At 39.9% G+C, this 24,641-nt stretch overlaps 3 protein-coding genes across 12 annotated transcripts in view; all 3 read right to left on the reverse strand.

Moving 5' to 3' along the window:
- LOC117255240 (uncharacterized) overlaps positions 1–4,221 on the reverse strand; it is a 79,939-nt gene extending 75,718 nt beyond the window's left edge. For all 10 annotated transcript variants that reach the window (XM_033623929.2, XM_078165695.1, XM_033623930.2 and 7 more), the window contains exon 1: positions 4,114–4,221. The gene's annotated coding sequence lies outside the window, so the exon portion shown is untranslated. The remainder of the gene's footprint in view (positions 1–4,113) is intronic.
- A 4,369-nt stretch (positions 4,222–8,590) lies between these two features.
- acadl (acyl-CoA dehydrogenase long chain) lies at positions 8,591–15,057 on the reverse strand. Its single transcript, XM_033622884.2, has 11 exons — positions 14,900–15,057; positions 12,255–12,434; positions 12,017–12,154; positions 11,769–11,933; positions 11,625–11,691; positions 11,379–11,543; positions 11,167–11,268; positions 10,239–10,352; positions 9,914–10,041; positions 9,747–9,833; positions 8,591–9,628 (listed from the first exon to the last, which is right to left on the reverse strand). Exons 1-11 carry the CDS (start codon positions 14,986–14,988, stop codon positions 9,535–9,537), a joined length of 1,329 nt encoding a protein of 442 aa, XP_033478775.1. The 5' UTR covers positions 14,989–15,057; the 3' UTR covers positions 8,591–9,534.
- A 3,105-nt stretch (positions 15,058–18,162) lies between these two features.
- Positions 18,163–22,346, reverse strand: mylz3 (myosin, light polypeptide 3, skeletal muscle). The gene is made up of 6 exons (XM_033623034.2): positions 22,209–22,346; positions 21,743–21,770; positions 20,175–20,318; positions 18,982–19,152; positions 18,773–18,850; positions 18,163–18,679 (listed from the first exon to the last, which is right to left on the reverse strand). Exons 1-6 carry the CDS (start codon positions 22,209–22,211, stop codon positions 18,651–18,653), a joined length of 453 nt encoding a protein of 150 aa, XP_033478925.1. The 5' UTR covers positions 22,212–22,346; the 3' UTR covers positions 18,163–18,650.
- Between the last annotated feature and the right edge of the window lie 2,295 nt (positions 22,347–24,641).

Genomic DNA, 24,641 nt, shown 5'->3' on the forward strand with positions numbered 1-24,641 from the left:
TGCTTTTTCTAAGATTTTGCCACACTAGCCACTACAAAGTGGCAACCTCCAGGGCTGGAAAAAAAAGCTGGCTTCAAAAGCGAGTCGTCCCCCATAGACCTTGCCTGATATCAGACAGAATTGTAAACTTGTTACACTCGGTTTCCATCTTCAGTCTGACACTGCATCCACTCTAACCAATTTCTTTAGTGATTGGTTAGGGAAAATAAAACCCCCCTTCCCTGGAGACCAACATACATGTAGCTGTCTAAATTAAGGTCATTTTAAGTCCACACTGATAGTAGAACAAAGTAAAAACAAATACAATGTTGGGAGATATTAAGAAGACACGTTGATTTAGAACAGCCTCGATAGCAGTGTCTGTCTTGTCTATAGCATTCGCGATTGTTCTTATTACTCCAGTGCACCGCTTGATAGAAGACTAACAACAGCCTTATAACTTTGGCTGCCCCCTGATAGTTGACCGAACATTAGTCGACCAGAAAGGTCATTAGTCGGCAAGATTTCATCTGGATGTGAGTGGGTGGAAATCACTTCACACGACAAAGAATTTTCTGTTCCCGCACTTGACGTAAGTTCGGCAGGTGAGTATTGAACATACCACCATTTAGGCAACTATGCTGGGTTGCAGTCTCTAGCTTGGGCACAGAACAGCAAGCAAGCACTGTCCATGCAATGAGCCGCAAGCACCATTCAACTTTTACAAACTGACTCCTGTGAAAGTTGTCTTCATACGTAATCTCGTCACGTCAACTGACCAATCAACAAGCAATAAGGACCACATTTGTAAGGGAAGAGAGGGGATATGTAAGTGGTAAGTCTTATTTAGCATTTGGTAAAACCAGAAGACCTTAAGAAGAGTAGGATGTTCAGCTTTTCTGGTATGAACATTTTCTGTTAATGGTTATAAGCCTGGTTTTTGGGAGCAAAAACATATTGTAGGCGTAGATTTCAGGGGGCACACTGGGGACATGTCCCACTCAATATTTAGAACATGTATTCGTCCCCCCAATAAAAACCTAAGAGTGGCAGAGAACTTTTACTTCAATGACAATAAAGACATTTCCATCATAAATTGATGCAGAAAAAGCACAAATTGGTGCATAAAAACTCACCAGGATGCAGGAAGTTAAATTTCCTTTCCTTTCAATCCCCCACCTGCATCATATGTGTCCCCCCCAATGTTGAAATGAAACCTATGCCTTTGGTTAACCATACACTAGGGTTAGTCAAATATGGCCTCTTCTGGCTCCAAAAATCCAAGATAGCAAAAGTCACAATGCCAAACCAATAGTTGACGTCACGGTGACTGTGTCCATTATTTTTATACTCTATTTTTGTTCACCATCCTTCTTCTCTTGGTTAAGAGCTCTGTTTTTCTCAAAGACAGTGACGCCTTGCCTTTTCAGTGTGTAATCAGTGATTCATTCTTGGAAAATGGATGATGTTGGTGTACAGGTGATAGCAGCACAACACTTCACACTATCAGCTTTTTGATTTACTCCACATCTGTAATTTCATTCTTCTACGTCCATCAAAAAGCACTCTAGTGTGCCAGGAATCAGTGTGTGTGTGAGCCTGCTCCACATGCAGGTCAGTGGGCCGTTTGGTTTGTCCGATGTATGTGAATTAGATTAGGTCCCTCTCACAGTCAAGACTTAATCACGGACTAAAGCACAGTTCTGCCAGCTCCCATTAGACACCTGTAGAGCAAAAAGGCCTCAGACGGGAGGAGCAGCAGGGGACAAAGACCTCAAACACCTGTGACGATGGCACTAGATCACACTGTGTTCACCTACTTCCCAGACTGCACGCAAACACACACAAAAGAGATCCATATCACCACTGACATACCTCCAAAACCCATTACGGCATGCACATAAACCAAACACTCTCCTTCACAAATAAGCAAAACTGAGTCCAACTATCAATCCACAAACAAATCCAGAAACTGATCTTTATGCCGAACATTGTTCCAAAACAATTCCTTCCCAGGAGGAAGGAAGCACCAGCCAATACAGCGTGTCTTAATTTCAGTGGAGCACAGAGTGGTTCTGTGGTTTCAGGATTTTGACGGCGCACCTAACCAGAATTGACATTGGGAAATATACTTAACGTTCCTGCGTGGTGCACGGAGGTGGATTGGGTTTCCCAGTGGTTGGAAAAGCACAAAGTGCCTGAATGTATGGCTCTCACACACATACATGAACACAGGAGGAGCCCACTAGAATTAAATTTGAGATTTAGATAAGTCGTATTTTCATAGCTTATGCAAGTAAACACACAAAACCCAACCTGTTGTTACGTGATTAAGGTCATTTCAATTACTCCATCAGTGATTAGACACAGCCCAATCTGGTCGGATGGAGGTTTGTCCTTACAGGAGGCAAGTAGGTGAAACCTGACACACGTCTCGACTGTAATACACGTTGTCAACATCTATTTGGCCCGAACTGAAAAACACATAATCTACGTTTAAATAGGTAATGAACTAATGTTTCATTTAATGCCAGTTTTTCTATCTGTGTAGTCATATGTATGGATTTCTGCCCATTCTTTGCACTGTATGTGAGGTTAATTGACAACCAACCTCCAAGGTTTGCCTTAAAGGGACAGTTTGGATCTTCTGAGGTGGGGTTGTATGAGGTAATTATCCATAGTCAGTTTATTATAGACAGTAGATGTCTGTTAGCATGGTCCAAGTTTGGAGAAGCAGCAGAAGGGCTGACACAGAAGCTGAGCAATGCACTGCTGTGGATGGGGGCAGCAGCAAAACGTCTTTTAGCCACCTAAAAAAATGATTATCAGTTTAAGTGAACACTATATTGAGAGTGTTTTCACCAGTTTACATTGGTCTACCGCCGTCTGGCTTTGAAGGGAGATAAAATCTGATTAAACATCCAAAAGGGTGTATGACTCTTGGCTTTAAATGACTTGCTAAGCCTCAAAGCAAGAAACACGTGAACACTTAAATCTCATTCAGTCTGAGTCAAAACCCACCATATGATTGTACATCATCAGCATGTGAGGGTGTTGTTTTCATTATATATCTCCCATACCCGGGGGTCTTATGAGACAGCAATCGGAATGTGCCGACACAAAAACTGGAGCGCAGTTTCATGAGAGTGTTAATACCTTTTCACAAAAGGAATGTTTTCACATCCAGACATGGGAAATCTATGGTTCCTGTTTCTGCTCGGTGTGTGGAGGCTGAGGCGACACTGAAAGGAGGCAGGTCTGGAACAGATCCATGCTTAATGGAAGTCTGGGCTTTTCTAGATCATTATCAATGGCTGAATATATGTATAAAATAGACATCACCACCCATCAGGGCTTCCGTTATAGCCTGCAGACATGAGGAATCAGGGCTGTCATAACAGAAATTTAACTTAATTCAACATAAAATACACACATACACATCAGTGCAAGCCACCTTTTGCTGATGCAAGCTGGTAATGACTGCAAGGGCAACTGGCTGTGGCAGACAAGATGCCAACTACAAGCTGGGCTACTCCCATATCCACAAGCCATGGTCATGGGCAAGACATGAGCCAATATATAAATGCGCAAATATGACTTCAGTTAAAATTCTCTACACATCTACATGTTAAATCCCCATCCTTTCCTCACAGGTTAGTCTGCTCCCCTGTGCTGCAGTGAATAGCTGGGGGGCAGCGCCGGTTTCAGCACCATACAGGCGTGGACCAGAACAAAAGGCGCAGGCTGCTGCAGCGGACAGAGGCGCACCAGGACGCAGCAACACAGCCAAAAATAAACAGCGACTAAAACGCAGTTTCACACATTTCCACACGTGCACACACTCAATTTTTACTCTTAAATCACTTGAAAGCCACAGTGAGTTAGAAACTCCCTGTCGAGATTGCGCGCCATCATTTTACATCTCTAAATCCACGCATAACTGTACATCACACACATACACATACACACAGCTGAGGATTAGTGGACAGCAACATTAATGTACTTTGACTTTTAATTTTAAAGAAACTTTTACAGCTGCCTGTGCTGCATTAAAATAACTGAAAGTCTACATGCATGCTTGTCGGTATTTATTATAAGGCAAGTAAATGACAAACAAAGAGCTTGAGCTCTTACCTGGAGGTTTAGGCTGCTGAGCGGCACTAATACCCTTGTGTGTGTGTTTGTGTGAAGGCAGAGAGCTGTAGTGACAATGAGAGCGGTATGGGGCCCTCTGATCCCTCCCATCGCAAATTAAGATACCGTAAGTGCAGCAGTGTAGGCGCAGCAGGATTATGTGGATGTGCATGACAGGGCAATCCCTCCTATATGGCATATGTGCAACATTTTTATGAGTGTAAATGCAACAAAAGCATGCAGATATACACTGATATGAAGCCAGACAGGTGTAAGGAAACGTAGAATCATGGTTAAAGAGGGTTTTGCATGTCTATAATGTGCTGCTTTGCTGAAAGGGGATGCACTGTGTCCGCAGTGGAAATGAGTGCAGAGCTGAAAGCAGCGGGGTGTGGCTGTTGCTGAGGAAACATGGAGAAGAGAGGGGGGAGGGGGGGGGAGGAGGAGGAGAGGAGGAGAGGGAAGGGGATAATGTGGATGCGATGCCAAAGGGAGAGTGGGAAGGATGGGGCACGAGAGAAGATGGGAGAAAGAGGGGAAGGAAAAGGAGGGGTTGGAAAATGCATCAGTGAGCAATAGCTGCACTTCTGTCCCCCCCAGGTGAGGCGTGGTGGGGATGCCGTCTGCCTCCTCAACTGGCACTGATGTGGGTTTTTTGGGCATCAGGGAGTCAGACTGGCATGCTGTGCATATTCAGGCGCATACACCACATCCACAAAGAGTCTGATACATGGTACCCAGACATTGCTACAGCATGCTGTACCATATAATTTATAAAACTGAGAAAGCTGCTTTAAATCTTCCAGTCACATTCAACAGTCTGCTGTTGCCTGCTGAGTGTGCTGCATTGGAATCAAATGGACACTTGGTCATTTTTCATTTGTCTGACCCATTTATCCATGCATCTGCTGCCACCTATTGGTGGGTGTAAGGAAATGCACAGGGGATGGTGTCTAGCAAGTTTTTCTTCAGTTTAGAAGGACATATAAAAGGGTCAATTTTTTTCCCCAGATGGGGACTTGAACCGACGACCCCTCTGGTTCCCAACCCAAGTCCCTATGGGCACTTCATTTACATCAATTCATCTTTAACTCTCTCAATCACATGCCTTAAATTCACACCCTGACATACTCTCAAGATCTACCTGTAATCTAATGTAAAATATTAGCTTATTTGTAATATATGTCTCAGATGTATGGAAAAAGCATTATCTTGTGAGAATGGAAATCTGCCTCCCCTCCTTGCTTTACAAAATGGCTAAATGACATGGTTTCTTGTCTACATCTTAAGGAATTTCGGAACACTCTGTCCAACTCCCTCATCAAGTTTTATAAAATGTGGAGACCTTTTATTGAACATATCAAAAAGATGAGGACTCAAGCTGACTAACCATATTGGACTACTTCCTTGCATTGGACTGTATACTGCTTGAATCATACAAATAAACTGTGTCAATATCTGAACTTGCAATGAAGAAAAATCCTCATTTGGGTAGCTGTGTTCAGTCTCTTACTCTCAAGTCATAAATTTTCTGTAATTATTTTCCATATTACAGGATTCAGACACTTACATTTGAATATTCTGTCGATTCTGAAAAATACTGCACAGCTAAACATTGAACTTCATTTATTTCATCAGGTGGACAGCCATAGTTGGACAATTTCAGTGTTGACTTAACCCCTTCAGACCTGCATTTTTTCTGCTGAGCAAAAAAATTTTTTTTTAACTAATTCTGACTCCTCTCCAACATAAAAACAAAGTGCAAAAAACACATTTTTGCTAACTCATGTTTTTAATAGAATTTTTTCATGTCCATTCCAATGGACGCCACAACACGATGGGTGTAAAATGTCATAAAAACTTAAGAAAAATAAAGCTGAGTTTTTCCACATAGTAATCAATCAGGTATAACCTAAACATCTGGAACTGGATGTTTGCATGTGTTTGAGTCTGTGTACAGTTCTGAACATGCACATGAACTTGATAGGTGTATCACAGCATGGGTAGGGAACAGCAGTGAGGTCATCACCAGGAAACCCGGAGCCTGCAAGAAGAGAAGGAAATAACGCAATCTGAACGTGCACATGAACACAAGATGTATGATTGTAGATAAGATTACCTGAAATCAGTTTTGCCTTCAGTAAACTATCATGGAACTTATAACCATACTTTTTATAGTAGGATAATGAACTGATAACACGCTAACTTGGAATGGAACTGGAACCTGAACTTGAGAAGACATCAGCTTGTGGATGTTTTCATGTAGTCTCATTTTCGATGAGCAGCCTTGAAGCAGTTTCGTTGTGGCACAAAGCACAGGTGGATGTTGCACTTGTCACAAAAGACATGTGTTTTTCCTGTACAGTTTGGCATCTTGCATCTGGTAGCCTCTTTCTTTTCATCATAATTTGGCATGTGGTCAACCATGTCGTACTGCACTTCAGGTAGAGGCCTTACATCCTGAAATGGTGTGCGAACTGGTCTCTGGGGGACATGCTGTGGTTCTGGAGACATGCTGGGTCTTCCACGTTTTGCTGCCACTGTTTTATGGACTCTCACCAGACACTGGGCCACATTCATCTTGAAATGGAGGAGATCCTGGATGTCTTTGGACTGAATATTGGCCGTCTTGGCGTCCAGCCTGTACTCCAACCAACTGTTGACCACAGCCATGTCAAAAGCATGTGTTATCATTCTCAGGGTCCACTTTTTTGACCTAATTTCTGTACGGTACAGACTGACAAGTTGATCAAGCAGGTCAACGCCACCCATTGCTTCATTGTACAGCTTAACCACCTCTGGACGGGACACCATCACAAACTGGGCCTTCTTTTTGTCCCACCGCTGCACTTCATCCATTCTGCCAACACCAACGAAGTTGGAGGCCATGAGAACTGGTCTGTTGTCATACCATTTGACCAGTGCCACCTTACCATCACGGCTTACAACTTCATCACAGCTTCCTCGAGGCTTTTTGGCCATCTCTTTGTCAGACTGTAGAGGAGGCTTGGCAAAACAAGAGACCCTTGCTGTCCCAGCGGCATGAATTTTCCTCTCAGCCAGCAGCTCCAGAAGATTGTATGTTGTGAAATAGTTGTCAAAATACAACTTGTGGTTGGCCTCAGTGATTCGCTGGCTAAGATGGTATACCACTCCAGCTCCAAGTCCCAGCTGCTTCCTGTGCTGTTGTGATAGCTCCATTGTAGTGCCTTGGTGCAGCAGGAGGTCGTAGGCCATGCCACTTTTCCCACACAGGAAGTATATTTTCACCCCCCATGGGTGTGGCTTGCCTTTGACGAATTGCTTGACAGACAGAGTTCCGCGAAATGGCACCATTTGTTCATCAACGCAAAGGTTCTCCTCTAGTGGAAGCTCCAAGCATCTACTGCGTATGGCATCATAGAGAGGACGTACCTTGAAAAACACATCCTTATTCTCAGCTGGCTTCTCCAAATTGTTGACCAAATGCAAATGTGACCGGAGCTGGAAGAATCTGTCACGGGGCATGGTGTTTTGAAAAATACCAATGTCCATCCCAGCTTCCCAGTACATGGAGACTCTTGGTATTTTCATCACTCCCATAGCAAGGTGGAGACCGATTAGGGTTCTGATCTCTACTGAACTTGTTGGCTTGAAACTTAGTGTACCACTTTGCAAGGCATAAACATTTGTGTTGTCGGCCATCAAATTGAAGATCTCATCTGGTATATACCGTTTGAAGTATTCATAGGGTCTCATGGGATGATCCTCATGAAAGTGACGCCACTTGATTTCTTCCTTCCTGGTTACTGTCATCTCCTCCTGTCCTCCTCTGTCCTCCTCTGTCCCTGCACTGTCTGTCTCCTCTATCTCAATCTCATTTGCCACATCAAGTTCTTCTGGCATGCATGTAACCTCTCCACTGTCCCTCTCTGAATCTAATAACAAAACAATCACATTTTAACTAATTTTATGTATTCTCACTCTTTAACTGTTATGCATTCCATTTAGATCTTACATATAAGACATTAAATTGATGAAAACCACATATGAAGAACTAAAAACACTCAACTTCTAAACTTACCACCTATCTCACTCCTGGTCCCAATAAATAAACTGTGACACCATACTTTACCTATGGAAAGCTTACAGGTATTTTGTTTCTTTATATACTGACACTAAACATGTGAGTGTTAGCTAAACTCGCTCAACTCGAACTTTGAAAAAATCCTGTAAATTAATGATATATGTTCAAAATAACTTCAAATATTATCACTTGTTACAGTTACAATTATGCTGACAGCAAATTTGTTTGGCCAGCATGAACATAAATTTATATTTTTGATTGAAAATGGGCACTTACTCCTCCCCCTCTGCAGTTGCTCCACCATGCTTGTCTTGTCCGATGTGTGTCACTCCCTCAGACCGTGCTCAAAGTCATGACATGATTGTGATTGGATAATCAGGATCCAATCAGTAACCAGCATTACTGACATCATTCAATTACAGGGTATTTATTGGTTTACAGACAGAAATATGTCATGTCCATTCCAATGGACGTTGGGTCCGAAGGGGATAAAGGCACATAGATCTGATTAATTAATCTTTTATGCAGCTACAATACTCAACACACCATCAACAAACAACCCAATTATTTACAAAAATACTTTCTGGCTGGAATCTATTATTTTTAGTGCAATATATACAATACATTATATACACACGACTAACGCTACAGTGAGTGGACAGAAACAAACATAGAAATAAGTTGTTTTTTTTAACCAACGATGTGAAATACAACATGTTTGATTGAGGTTATTGAAGGTTTTGTTCATACAATGTTTGGCATTTAGTGCTCTTTCTATTTTTGTCAGCCTTTAAAATCAACAAATTTAATTTTCCATCTGTAAGAGGTAGGTCATTCAAGGCACATGGTATTCATGATAGACTATTACCCTTGAAACCTTGTGCAATCATGTTAGCTAGCTAACCCTTAATTACTGTGTAGCACCGGTTTACAACAGCGAGGCAAACTAGTAAGCTAACGGTTACGTGCTATTGATACACACTGGCCAGTAAGCTGTATTATTATTTCAAGTGTACCAACATCCTTGTGAGCCACAGTGGATTGCTTTGTAATTTTTCGAGCATGAGATTCAGAAATACCATCCACCTCAGAAACAAACATGATGTATAAATGAATAAAAAGGTAAGTTTATAGTTGGCACTTTAGACTGCCCTACATTACCTTACTGTAGGCCCAGTTTAACAAGCAACTTTCAACAATAGGACGATATGCAGTAAGGGTCCCTGCTCTGTCTAAGAAACACCAGAGACACCTGCTTTAACCCAATTTAGACAAATGGCGAACTAAGAAAAAACACCTGTGCAAAGCATCCCACTTCCCCCAGTCTGCCTCCACCGTGAAAACATCCAAAGTTCTCACTTCTGGCTGACGATGGTGCGGGCGATGAGCTCTTTCATGATCTCGTTGGTGCCTCCGTAGATAGGCTGAATACGGGAGTCCACAAACGCCCTGGAAAGACAAAGCGAGACAAGTCCAGCAACTTGTAGAAGGGCTGGAATATGAACAATTTGGCGTTCTTCCCTGATGTTATACCGACCCTCTGGTACAGAGCTTATGTGGTACTTACTTGGCAATGGGGTATTCCCACATGTAGCCCCAGCCTCCGTGGAGCTGCAGGCACTGAGTGGCCACCTTGTTCTGGAGGTCAGAAGCCCTGGAGAGAAGGCGAAGGACATTAGCAAATGGCTGCAACATAGCCTGTTTTTTTAAGATGAGAAGCTAACACATTCTCACCAGAACTTGGCCATGGAAGCTGTTGCGGCATCCAGGCGTTTCTCAGCGTGGAGCTGAAGGCAGTTATCTATGAAGGATCGGCCCACACAGATCTCAGTCTTCAACTCTGCCAGCTTGTGTTGAACAGTCTGTGAAGTAAAATTAGATGCAATGATATTTATTCTCTTACGTTTTGACTGGTATGGAGTGTGTGATGAAGATATCTCAAAACAGTAGATTTAGGTAAACCTTAACTTCTGAAACTCTTGGCTGCCGGTTACAGTTTCAACAGTACATAACACACAGGTAAAAACACAAGATTCAGAAAAAACCTTGTTATACAGACCTGGAGATGAGCGACCGTCTTGCTGAAAGCTTTCCTCTGCATCACGTAGTTCCTGGTTTCCTCAAACATGAACTCGCAGCTCGCAATGGCCATGCCAGCAATCGCCAGACGCTCCTTCGCCATAAAATGATAACAAGATCTACTATCAGACTGGCTGAACCGAAGCAATTACAGAGTTCCTTGTGCAGAGGTATCTCTGTAGCAACACAAATTAACTCGAAACAAGTTCATGCAGTGTTTGACAACATTATTGAAAGGATCCCTACAGAGATAGACCTTTCTGTTGAAGAGAAAGATGCTTTTTGTTTAACCAGAAACAGCCCTGAAATTGCTATCACCAAACCCACCAGACTCCATTCAAATAAACAGTGATTTTAGCATGTATAGAGCCAGCATTATTTCACATCTAACTGCATGAATTAAGGGTTTATTTTAACAAAACAAGAGTTGGTGATTGTTGAAACAGGGGAAAGACGAACCAAGATGCCTTTTGTGAGTTTCATTTCTTTTCTGTAGACTTGGGATGAGGTGTGTTTTATGATGATAAAATTACTATTATTTTAAATGGGGTCTGGTGGGCTGTTTGTGGTGAAACAAAAAGGATCTTACTCTTTAACAAAAAGGTCTATCTCTGTAGGGATGCTTTCTATAATGTTGTCAGACACTTATAACAACAATCTGAACCTGTCAGTGGCAAAAATAAGCACTTTTAGTGGACATACATTGATGGTGCACAATTGCCCTTTAACGTTACATTGCAGGGCGTTTTGTGGCTGCCAGATGCAGCCCTCTCGCTCAATGCTGGAGCAATTTCAAAAATAGTTGTTCCCATTAGTCACTTAGACTCAAATGCATGGTAAAATAGGGTTCAGGTAGAAAATACAATAAGTTACCCTTTAAGTGAATGAGTTTAACATTTTCCTGTCACCTGAGGCAGTTCGTTCATCAGGTAGTAGAAACCCTTGTTGAGTCCCCCCAGGAGGGCGCTAGCTGGGAGTCGCACATCCTCAAAAAACAGTTCAGCTGTGTCCTTTACAAGAAGAAGAAAAAAATAGTGAGACGACAGAATCACAGTCTCCTGACGTCAATCTTTCACATGACCTTTAGCAGGATGGAAGAAGATTTAAGGAGCTCTAGTACCTGGGCCTTCAGACCGATCTTCTCCAGCTTGCGTCCTTTTTGGAAGCCCTTCATGCCATTCTCCACTAGAAACAGACTGATGCCATGTGCCGCTGACTTCGCCTCAAAGTTAGTCACAGCCACAACCACCACTAAGTCAGCCATCCAACCGTTTGTGATGAACACCTGGAAAGGTGAAAGCGAAAAAGAGTTCAGGGTGATGTTGAGTTCGGATGAAATGACAGTTTTGCTTTTACAGCTCATTACCTTGTTGCCATTGAGGATCCAGTCGCTGCCATCCTTCTTGGCGTACGTCTTCACACCTTGAAGATCACTGAAAAGATAGAGATGCCGTGTCATCTAAGCTACACAACACCATTGCTGATGTTACACCTACGCTCAAGTCCTGACCTGCCTGCTCCCGGCTCCGTCATGGCAATAGCGCCGATGCATTTCCCAGCAGTCATGTCAGGGATGAAGCGTTCAATCTGTTCCTTGCTACCATAGTTGGAGATGTAGGGCATGACAATGTCGGAGTGCAGGACATAACCCGGCCCTGAGCAGTTGGAGTACATTCTGAAGGGCAAAAAAAAAAAAAAAATTAAAAATAGTTTGATCTTTGATATGATGGATGTTTTCAAATTTCCAAGGCAACTTACTGCTCCTCCCACACGACAGCCGCAGAAAACACGTCTGCTCCGATACCACCGTGCTCCTCTGGTATCAACACTCCCAGCATGCCTTGTTCACCAGCCTTCTCCCACACCTCCCTGCTCACCTGACCTGCCTTCTCCCACCTGGAACATGGAAAAGGGGATTATAGTGAGGTGGGAAAGTAACTGATTAATTCTGCATTTCTTTGTGGTTGTTCTGAGCATGTGCCATGCTTCCACCTACTCCTTGTGGTGTGGAGCCACTTCATCTTGAAAGAAGCGCCGGACGCTTTGTCTGTAGATATCATGGTCCTCGGTAAAGATCCGGCGGGTCCCGATGTCCATCAAGGTCTTGGCACTGGAGGTTTCTAGACGGGTTGATGGGGCAGGCTGCCCGTGATCCTGGGTTTGACTGTGCTGTAGCCTGGGAGGAATTACAGAAATGTAACCAACCATACTCTTCTTGAATGCCAGCAAGTGGCTGATCTGGCAGCCCATGGCAAATAATTTCACTTTGGTAAAGCAGCAGGTGATTATGGATAATTTGATATTGTAAGTTTAAGATGCTAACATTAGCATGACAGGCAGGCAGAAACTAATGTTTATTCTCATCATCATTTGTTCCTGTTTGATTATCTTCTCTATTAATTGTGAAATGTAAAAAAACAAACAGACAATAACAAAGAAAGCAAAGTATAACTTCCTAAAGCTCAATGCAATGTCATCAAATGTCTTGTCCAACTAGCACTCAAAAACCTAAAAAAATAGTCAGATAACTGTCATATAAGACAACAACTAAAAACAACTAAAACTAGTCCATACCCATTGGTAGCTTTGTCACCTTCTACCTATGCCAATCCTCAATGCCTATGTGCAGTTTCACATAGATTGACCACGGCAGTGAGCAGAAAAACGTGGGACAGACAGAATGACTGACTGACAGAATGACACACTGACAGTTTCTGTGATTATGTACAGCAGACCATACCATGACTTAGTCATACCAAAAATTAGAAAAAAAAAAAAAAAAAATCAGCCAAAGGGGGAGCCACAGTGATCGGTCGCATTTTAGCCATTTTTAAGCATTTTTCTGTTGTTATAGCGCCACCCAGTTGCCAATTAGAGTTAAATTTCTCCAGTCACCTTGAGGCCTGTTCTACATATCTACCAAGTTTAGTTAAAATCGATATGGCGGTTAGGCCTAGATCAGAAATTAGTTCTCTAGCGCCCCCATTTTGTTTGATGAAGTGTTTTTCAAAAAATTCAAAATGGCGGAAAATCTATATAGCCGGAAGTTATGGGTTCTTGAGGCAAATTTGTTCCTCATGAGGAGAGGCATCTCTGTGCAAAGTTTCATGTCTCTACGACATACGGGGCATGAGATATGCCCATTCAAAGTTTGCAATTTCAATCGGTTGCTAATATGGCCCCCCCATTCGCATCCTCCCATGACCCTCTACCACTGTGCCAAATTTCACATGGATTGACCAAGTCAGTGAGGAGAAAAATGTGGAACAGAGACACAGAAAGACACACCCACAGACAGAGTTTTCATCATTGTATAGTAAAATGATTAAATATTAAACAGTTCCAGATGTGTTTATAAGTCGATCCTTGAACTTATTTGAACCCTTTCAGCTCTACATGCGAGTCTAGCAATTTACACAATTGTACCGGACATATTAACTTTGATTTTTTTACTTTCCTGTCAGAGCTTCATAACTATGGAACATTCTCCCATCGGAAATAAGAAACGGTGACATCCATCACACATTCAAACAAAGGCACAAGACCTGTTTTTCAGACAATCAGACATGAGAAAATCCTGTGACTTGTATCCTTTTATTGGTTTTAAAACATCTTGCCAAAGGACTGTAGTTGAAAATTAGCCAGCTGACCAACACAATTTTCTTTCTTTCTTTCTTTCTTTCTTTCTCAAATGCTAATTCTGAATTTATTTTTTTCAGTGTACATAAATTAAGATCCAAAAATTCAAGATTCAGAAAAATATCAAATTAATTAATAGATGTTTGGAGTTTTGGATGTGAATTGGACCAGTCAAATGAGCCATTAACGTAAATCTAATTTTTGAAAATGATGAAACTTGAATTTTTTGAGTCTGAATTCGTGAACATTGAATACAGTACATTAAAATTCAGCTTTTGACATTACAAAAATATTTTAACAAACAATGAATACTTAATATTGAAATTTAAACATCTCTGAAATCATAGCATTGAAATATTTTACTGTGAAAACCATGAATCTGAATTTATTTATGAATTCGAGTTTTTTTCCTCAATATTCACAAATTCAGATCCAAAAGTTCAAGTCTCAAACCTTAGAAAAAAATAAATAAAATAACAAAATAACAAATTAAAGTTACATTTTTGTATCTGTCTTTAACCAATCAATTTACAGCCACCTGAGTCTATTTTTAAGATTCATACAGTCGAATTTTTGTATCTGAATTTACAAACATTGACAAAAACATAACTAAAACATTTCATATTTTAATTTCAAAGAGGTGAAGTCAAAAACAAAATAAAAATTATATTTTAAAAGTAAAAAAGTTTAAGACTACGAATTAATTGTTGGTTTTCTGATCATATCAATATTAAGTCAACAGTTGCTCAAAAAGTGACAACACAATGTCAGTGTGCCAAAGGTTGACTTCAACAGACAACTGCACATCCGCTACAATCGATAAAATATACTATTTTCCAAGAGTACAGCAGCCTTTAAATATTTAATATAACCGATGTTACTCGATAAAACTCAAACTGTCAGAATTCCGCATTTCTTGAAGTTAGCCATTAGCCCACTGACACATAACTCCACCTTCAAAGTAATATATCATTATATATTTATATATATCATATAATTTACCTTGCAGCAGCCCCAGAGAGCACCTGTCCTCGCCCAGAGACATTTCTCAGTCCCAAAAGACAAGTTTTGCTGACATGTTTAAGAAACATCTTGGATTAAAGCAGGAGGACGATAGTCACGTAGAGAGGTAGAAGCAAACAAATCAAAGATCGTATGAGTAGGCAAGATGGATCACTTTATAGTCCGTCTCTGGCACCTCTTCCGGTCTAAGAAAGGAGGTTTTATCCCTTGAGAGGTGCTCCGGGTTGTTAAGTAAATACGTTTTTAGTTCCGCTTGTAGAAACTAACTTTAGTTAGAGTGTAATTACGGATAAATACATTTATGATGTGATTTCGAAGCAGGGTTTCACACTTAAGGAGAAAGTTTTGCCCATCATAACAGCAGCAGAGTAAGACCTCTTGTTATTTTCTTATCGCAGAGATTTCTTCTTCTACTAAATAAATACATGTATTCTTACTGACACCTACTGGTGGGATAAAAGGATTGCAGAAATACATGTGTTTAGTTTTCAGCAGGAGGTAAAAACTAACAATTGGTACAAATAATCACATATATCTATATTAAATTAGCCTAGCTGATATTATGGAAAATTAATAGCATGTACTCGACAAAATAATGAGAGAAATCATATTAGAAATGAAAAGAAATATATATATTTTGGTGCAGAAATCACTGAGTATTTTATCCAGCCAAAAATAAAAGGTTTTTATCTTTAAATGTATTCTGATATTTTGCCTATTTCAGAGATCCAATATGTAACATTATTGAAAATGCAATAATAATGTATAAAACTAAATAGATTTTTTTTAAAACAAAACCAACAAAATATATATACTTATTTACTTATTTAATCTTTGTTTCACACTAACAGGCAACATTTAATTGCACAATCAATATTTTTACCTTATAAATTTATTTAATGTATTTTTACAGTGTGGTATTAGTGCTTTTATTTATCTGACTACTTCTGACCCCAAAGGTTGTTACCCACCCCTACAGACAAATGTCAATTACTGAAACATATGTTCATCTCAAAAGTAATACTACCAAATAAAGACAAATATTTAAACGATTGAGGCTATATTTCACCTTGCAGCAGCCGCAGAGAGCGCCTGTCCTCGCCTGGAAACATTTCTCAGCCCAAAAAGACAAGTTTCAGCTACTTTTTTGACAGACATCCTCGACAAAAAAAAAAGAAAGAAATAAAACACATAGAAGATGCAAGCAAACTAGACGAGTGAGAATGTGTGAATGACTATATGGACAGATCACTTTTTGGTTAGTCACTGGCTCCTCCTCCGAATTACAAAGGTAAAAGTCTGCTTTCAGTCTGCCTGTAGCCTAAAAATACACATTGAAGATGTCACAAGAAAAAACAAAACACTATGATGCATTTAAAGAGTACTCGATGCAATATTGGCCCTTCAACTTATGCATCAGGGCCCATTGTGTCCCATTGTGCACACCCATCACACCCCTGAACATAACCTGTTCCAACTTCTCTACAGATGAGTGGGTTTTTATTTTGGAAGTAGAGACTGCCTTTCTTTCTAGGTCAAAAAAGACTGGTCTTTGCCACATCCCTGACTGTGCTTGATTATGGGGATGTATCATATATGAATGCATCCCAGTGTTTGCATGCTCTAGACTCTGTATCATGGCGCAATGAGATTTATTACCAACTGTAATCCCTTAACTCATCACTCATTTATATTGCTTGTTTTAGAGCTGTATTTTTGTTCTATGTTGTCTGTCTATAACTTAAATTACTGCCTGTCTTGGCCAGGACACTATTAAAAAGAGATATTTTTAATCTCAAGAGGTTAAATAAAGATTAAATAAATAAATAAACTGTACAACAGAACAGTTTCTTCCCCCATCACTCTGAATCACTCAGAAAGTTAAACCCAGGTCAAGAGGCAAGAAATCTAGGAGTGACATTTGACTCTGATCTTAATTTTAAGCCACATATACGCTATGCCACAAAAACAGCATTTTATCATTTAAAAAACATTTCCAAAGTGAGGCCGTTTCTCTCTCTGACCAACATGGAGAGATTAATACACGCTTTTATAACTAGCAGGCTAGACAACTGTAATGCTCTCCTTTCTGGTCTACCCAAGAATACAATTAATCAGCTGCAACTCATTAAAAACTCCGCAGCACGAGTTCTCACTCAGACCAGAAGGAGAGCACACATTACGCCTATTTTAAAATCCCTGCACTGGCTGCCTGTTAGTTTTCGTATTGATTTTAAAGTTATTTTATTAGTTTTTAAGGCACTGCATGGGCTTGCACCAGACTATATTTCAGAGATGCTTTTATTTTAGGAACCAGGAAGGCCCTTCAGATCCTCTGGCTCCTCTCTTTTAACTGTGCCACAGAGTAGAACAAAAACATTTGGTGATGCTGCTTTCAGTCACTATGCTCCAAAACTGTGGAACAATCTGCCGGAGGCTCTGAGAGGAGTCAGAAACAGCTACACTTTTAAACATAGACTAAAAATCCATCTCTTTAGTCTGGCTTTTGTGTAGTGTCCTACGTTAGTTCTATTGTTTTATAATTATTCTATTTATTACTTTTGATCTGTATTTGTCTTATTGCTATTTCCCTGATTGTTTCTTATTTTATTCTATATTTTATTTATATTTTTACTTTTGTTTTTATTCAGTGGTCTTATCTGTATTTTTCTCTTTTTATTATTGCTATTCTCCTGACTTTGATTTTATATTTTATCCTGCATATTATTTTAAATATTTAAAAAAAAATTTTTTAGTAGCAGCAAAGTAGTTTTGATCTTGTTTTTATCTTCTATTATTGTTTTAAGTTATTACTGTATGACACAGTGTGCATTAGTTTCCCAGTCCTTTTTCTGATTTTACTTTTTTATTCTCTGTATTTATCAATCAAAATGTAAAGCACTTTGAATGACATTGATTTGTTTTGAAAGGTGCTATATAAATAAAATTTGATTGATTGATTGAACATTAGTGTAAACATATACTGCTATAATTGCCTTTTAAAATATATTTTATTTATTTATATATTTTATATTATCTATCCATCCATCCATCCATGTTGTTTGCAAGTCACAGAAACAACCTGTATTTGTGTCTATTGACTTTGTACAGTGGGATATTAAGTACACACTTGTGTATGTACACACACTATGTGTACACACTCAGCAGAACAACTGTTTGCTCTGCACCAAAGCATCCCTACAGCTGTATGTGGTCAATAAAAGATCAAGAACCAACCCAGATGGGATGTACGTTGGAAAAGTTTATTCTGAAATGAACAGAGTGACAATAAATAAAACTTTTCTGGGAAGACTTTTGGCGGTCTATCCACAAACATTTTCCAGCACCTTTGGCATTGCTGGGCCAGTGATGGCGTGACTGAATGAGGTGGCGGTGGGAAGGTAGGGATCTACCCTCACTTGATGAGCGGTCATCCCTTCTCCCCCGTTCCTCACCCCATGTGGCGAGTGGAGACACGCCCCGGTTGGAGTAGAGGCCAAGTGATGGGAGGTCTTCAGCGGAGAGGTGGTGGTGATGTCCCGAGAGAGGAGGGTTGGTGACGAAATGGAAAGAAAAACAAAAAAACAACAAGATGGGTTTGCTTCAACATCCCTTGTACATAGTCCTTGTCTTTCCTTGGTTGGTCTTTGATACAGTGAAGATGTCCTGAACACTGATGGGCTGTCTGTAGGGGAGCTACAGTTTCCTCAGCACTCCAACTGCTGGCCTCTTACACAGACATGATGTGCTTGACGAAAGCTGGAGAAAGACAAAGCCATATGAGTAAATCTTAGGCGTTACATATTTATTAAAAAAGAAAAAGAAAAGGCATGCCAGGAAGTATCAGCTTACCCTCATAGTGCACACTGCCGTTCTCGTCCTCCTGGCCGGCCATAAGAGCATCAATCTCTGTCTCATTCATCTTCTCTCCTGGAGATGTACAAGGATCCATGTCAGACTCTCTGTTTCACACACACGCTCACACACACACACACACACACACACACACTGTGCGTGCTAAGCAGACTATATTTGTGCACTTCTATATTTGGGGAACTCACCCAGGGTGGACAGCACGATGCGCAGCTCAGCGCCCATGACTGTGCCGTTGCCCTCCTTGTCGAAGACGCGCAGACCCTCAACGTAGTCGTCATAGGTACCCTTGGGGAGGGCGTCGACCTGCTTCAGCATGGGAAGGAAAGCGTCGAAGTTGAGCCTCTTGTTGGCCATGTCTGTTGGAAATGTCACACGGAGGGCACCATAAACAACCACAGACCCCTCCTCTGTGCTCACTAACTTTACGAACGTTATCTTGTGCTACTGCTACGCTATGTTTTAGCATTTGGCTTTATCTCATAATTCTTTGATGTCTTTAATTTTTGTCTATGAATGTATATATGGAGGCAAACTAGAGACAAAAGTATTTTTATTTTTGACAATCACTGAATGGTAAATAGTGAAATTCAAACAGCACTGAATTAATAGAATTTTAGTATTTTTTTGAGGGACTTTGTATCATGAAATTTCATGATTTTCACTTTTGAAAGCTTAATTTGAATTGTTTAAATTTTATTCTTACAAATTCAGATAAAAAAATAAACCATCAGAATTTTAAAAATTACATTTAGGTTGCTAAAATGCAATTGGTCATATTTAGATATAAAAATCTAAGATATAGCATTAGTCAAACTTGATCGGTCAAATTAACATCTGAAAATTCAAGTTAAATAATCTTTTTTTTTTTTTGTAAATTCTGAAACTTGAATTTGGGGATCTGAATTTGTGAACACTGAGAAAAACATAATTGAGAGAAATTATTGAATTGAATTTTGATTTTCAATGTTCACAAAATTCAGCTCCAAGAATTAATGTTTCAGAATTAAAAAAAAAAAAAAATGGAGTCACGGACTCAAATTAGATTGGTCAAATAAAGACCCAAAAATTTCAACTGGAATTTTTTTTTTTTTTTTTCAAATTCTGAAACTTGATTTTTTTATATAAATTTGTGAACACTGAGAAAACTATAATTGAGAAAAATTAAAATTGCAAATCAAGAAATTTTAATTTTCAATTTCAAAGAGGTGAATTTGAAACAAATAAATTCAGATACATTCTTTTTTTTCCATAGTAAAGCATTTCAAGCTATTCATTCAGTGGTGTTTAAATTTCATTGTTTGTTGTTAGAATGCAAATACTTCTGTCACCTATTTGCTTCCATATATCTACATTTTGCAAGCATGCAATGGGGTCTCACCTTCTGCGGTGGGGTTGCCCAGGATCTTGTTAACATCCTTGTTGGTGGGGTTCTGGCCCAGAGCGCGCATGATATCAGCCACCTGGTTGAAGGCCACCTGGCTGTCACCGACTCTGTCAAAGAGGCCAAAAGCCTCCTTGAAATCTGGCCAGGGAGAGTAAGCGAGAACTTTGAGTTACAAAGACACAAGTCAGTAAAAGAACCAAAAATACATGATGCCCTCTGCTATAGTGCTCACAACAGTTAAGTGGCTACACACACTGGAAAGCTATGTCTCGATGGCATCAGAAGAAAGAACTAAATGGCAAATGGTAAAAAATATGTCAAGGCTATTGGACAATTTATATTGCCCCCAGAAAGTTACATCGGATTTGTCTGGTACGTCTGTAATGTTCTCTTTTTGTGCAAATGCCTTTGGGTTTTCTATCCTTCAGGGTTTTAGTCAGCTATGGTAGCCATGTGGTGCCACACTGTTTCTGAGGATCAAAGACAGTAGAAGCCGCATACTTCAGTCATTGTTCCCGGATAATTGGAAGGGACAGCTGTATCCAAGCAGAGAGGTACCGAACAAAGGTTAGCTATTCCTATGAATCCTACCAGGAAGCCAACTCAAAGTGACCTTTTTGACAGATTAATGGTCTGAACAGCAGCAGAAGGAACAGCTGTACCTCCCACCCCACCTCCACCCCTGCCCCTTTTGACCCCCTCTCCATTCCTGCCTCCGCTTGCATTTGAGAGGCATTTAGGTCAACATCGGGAGCAAACTGATACACCCCGAGAGAGGAACCCTGGCCATATAGAGGCATGGCAGCACGGCCCTGCTCAAGTTAAACATAAGAATGCTGACTGTGTTGTAACCAACACCTCGTCATGCATGGCTTGCATGTGTTTCACTGTAGTATAAATGTACCAGGATGTGCAGGAGCAGCACTTTTTTTTTGGGTGCAAAGCAAATTGAAAGTCCATTCAAACCAATTAGCTTGACAGGAAGTACTTTTGCCTCCAACTCTAAGATACACGACTATCTATACCGAAGCCATTATGTAGACCTATTACCCATCGGCAGAGGCACAACAAATACCTTTCATCAAACACAGGGTAATGTTTATAGAGGGCACATCTTTCAGCATTGAACAAAAGGGTTGGGGATGGTGCTCGGGGATCAGAGTCTGGATTCCGCATGTAATAGGACGCCGCTGAGGCTGCATCTTAAACCCTGACCTCGGGATTAACGCCTCTGCTGCGTGCGAGCCACAAGACAAGGCTAGGTCGGCTTAGAATAGACATATCTCGAATTCTCCTCGACAACTGGACAAGTCCATGAAATGGCATGTCCTTTGGCGGGCTTCAGTACGGAACTCTCCTCATCTCTTCTTCCACCTTTTAGGAGTTAATTTGGACTAGAGGTTTCACTGACCAAACAACTACCCCGAGTTCGTTAAGTGTGACAATTAAAATTCCTCGCTAGGAAAGGTTTGGGGCATTATGTCACCACGAATGACTGTGAGACGTAAAGATTCTCACAACCTATTTCTCACAAGGACGAACTTTGCCGTTTCTCCACTTACCCTCAATCTGGTCCGCTGAGAACTCGGTCTGTCACGTGGAAACACACAAAAACGCACATGTACAAAGAAGACAATGGCACATTTACAAATACACAAACACAGAGAACGCAGAGAAATGAATGAGTGGAGAAGATGCACAAAGTCCAGTTTATGTAAGACTTCCTAACAATGCTCAAGCAGAGAATGTATTGCTGTAGACTGTGGGTGTATTTTAAAGCGGTGGTCCCAAGGCATTCTCAACCTTGAACTTTTATCACAATTTTTAAAGACAAGCTTTTCAGAGCAAAAGTCTTGATTTCTCCTTCCTATCACGATTTCAATGATGCCAATTAAGTCCCAACTTTGAGCTTATTCTGCAGAGATGGTATCCAAACCCATACCACAAAGAATTGCCCCTGGCAGAAAAAAAAGTAACTTCATTGGCACCGCCCCACCCAAAGGGTCCAAAACACAATTATGTACACACCATTTTGGAGAGAAGGAGCTGGAGGAGCGGAAAGAAAGGAGAAGAGAAGCTGAAGTCCCAAGACAGAGTGGTCCTGAGCCATGGTCAAAGCCGCCTCTTATTTAACCCCGGCATGTGACGTCACATATGCTAATGGGGCGGATCAGATGACACGTTGGAACATCTTTAACTTTCTTAGGGCAAACGGAAAGGAGAGCTGTGCGTCCCGCGCAGTGGGAGTAGGCCTTTAGAAGGGGACAGGGGTATTTTTAGAAGGCCAAAGAACTGTGTCAAGACTCCATGTCTTGTGTCTCAAGACTTGAAACTGTTTTATTTCTATAAAGACAAAACACCATTAACTTTCATTAGCTTGACATCTAAACTTTGGAGGGAGGTTTTTGGATGCAGTTGAACCATGACAGTGAAAATACAGAGAAGTCAGCTACCTAGTGGCCCACTGCAGAGGGGCTCCAAGCCCAGAGAGCTCATTTACAAGGTGATATTTTTAAACTGTCAGCGTGCTCCTCCTCTTATGGTGAAATAGCAGCAGGGCAAAAACCATCTGAAAAGTTGATTCCATTCTGACAGGCGTTGCAAAAGTCAACTTTTAATGGCAGTTTATTTAAGACCTTAATATACATTCATAATACTACAGTATAAGGTTTATAAATCAATGCACCAGATTATCTACAACATAGCTAATGGAGACATCCCAAAGTTCATGTTTTTAGTAGTTAAATCAAGTGCTATAATGCATTAGAGTGAAATCGAGGTTATAAAGTGATAATAATAGGTTAAGTTACCCAGAAGTAAAGACTTGATTATATAATCTATGCAGGTGAAATGACCCGAGCGCAGAGCGGCTTCACAGAGCTCTCCATGGTGCTAATGACTGTATCAAAAGGAGTCCATTATTATCAACGCAGCAGATGCACAAAACTTAATTGTAACATTTGCTGTTAAACAAATAAATACATTTCTGCACCATTAACCACTACAGACTCGTATCTGTGCTCACTACCTTGGTGAATGTTGTCTTGTGCCGCTGTTGTGCTATGTTTCAGCATTTAGCTTGATCTTTTAATTCTTTTATGTCTCAAAGCTTTGTCTATGATTGTCTGTATGGAAGCAAATACGAGACAGAAGTATTTTAATTTTAACAATAACTGAATACTTTTTTTTTTTTTTTTAGAATTAAAAAAATACATTTAGGTTGTTAAAATCCAATTGGTCAAATTTAGATATATCAGTCAAACTTGATCAGTCAAATTCGAATCCAAAAATTCAAGAAAAAATAAAAATGAAATAAAAATAATTCTTCTTTTTTAAATTCTTAAACTTCAATTTCTGGATTTGTGAATATTGAGGAAAATACAATTGAGAAAAATGAATGAAAAGTCTTCATTTGCAATTTTAAAAGCTGAATTACATTTTCAAAAATTCACTTTTCAGAATTTCAAAAAAAATAGATTCAGTTTGCTCAAATTCGATTAGTCAATTTATCCAATTTATTTATTTTTAAATTCTGAAACTTGAATTTTTGAATCTGAATTTGTGAACACTGAGGGAAATATAACTGAGAAAAATGAAAACACATTCAAATTCAGCGTTTGAAATTGCGGGGTGAACTCATACATGATCTTTCAAAGTTAAATATTTCAATGCTATGAATTCAGTGGAGTTTAAATTTCAATACTAAGTTTTCAGTCATTATCAAATTCAAATATTTGTCTTTTATTTGCTTCCATATTGTTGAACCTGTAGTGTTTATTACTCTGTTTAATTTTTGATTTCAAATTAATTTTTGAATATGGAAACAGAAGTTTAATTAAACAATCCTAAGTTAAGGTCCAACCTGCCTCTGTTGTAGAGTCAAAAGGTATAAACAAGCTCAATTCAAGACTTTTCAAGACCTTTTTAACACCACTTTATATAAAATTTAAGACCAAACACACCAAAAACAAAAAATATACCTTTTACAAGTTAACAAATTGATGTCTGTTCAAAATGAACAGTAAGGATGAAACTCTGTCCTTGCTGCTCTGCACAGAAAATATAAACTAAGGAGCGTATAGGGGGTGTGTGTATAGGGGTGAAAATAGCCCGAGGGTGTCGAATATGCAAGGTCCAGCACTGCTCCAGTGTTTATTAATGGAAAAATATGCTGTTTTGCATTTGTATTTGATTTTGTTGTCATGAGTGTGGGGCTTTCACTTTGTCTGACTGTCCAAACACTTATCATAAAACAGTCTTTTAATGTGTGCATAGCTTCATTTTCCTGCATTAAAGGTTAAATCTGCACCCAAAATATCTAGCTCTGCAGTTCCCACACAAGCCTCTGATGGCCACTGCATATTTAGTATGTTTTAGACTCATTTTTATTAAAAAGCTCATTAAAAAAAGAAGATACGCTTACGATACGTTTATTATTTACATCACTTCTGACTTGCCACA

The sequence above is a fragment of the Epinephelus lanceolatus genome, chromosome 24 (assembly GCF_041903045.1).
Source record: "Epinephelus lanceolatus isolate andai-2023 chromosome 24, ASM4190304v1, whole genome shotgun sequence".
NCBI classification, from domain to species: Eukaryota; Metazoa; Chordata; class Actinopteri; order Perciformes; family Serranidae; genus Epinephelus; species Epinephelus lanceolatus.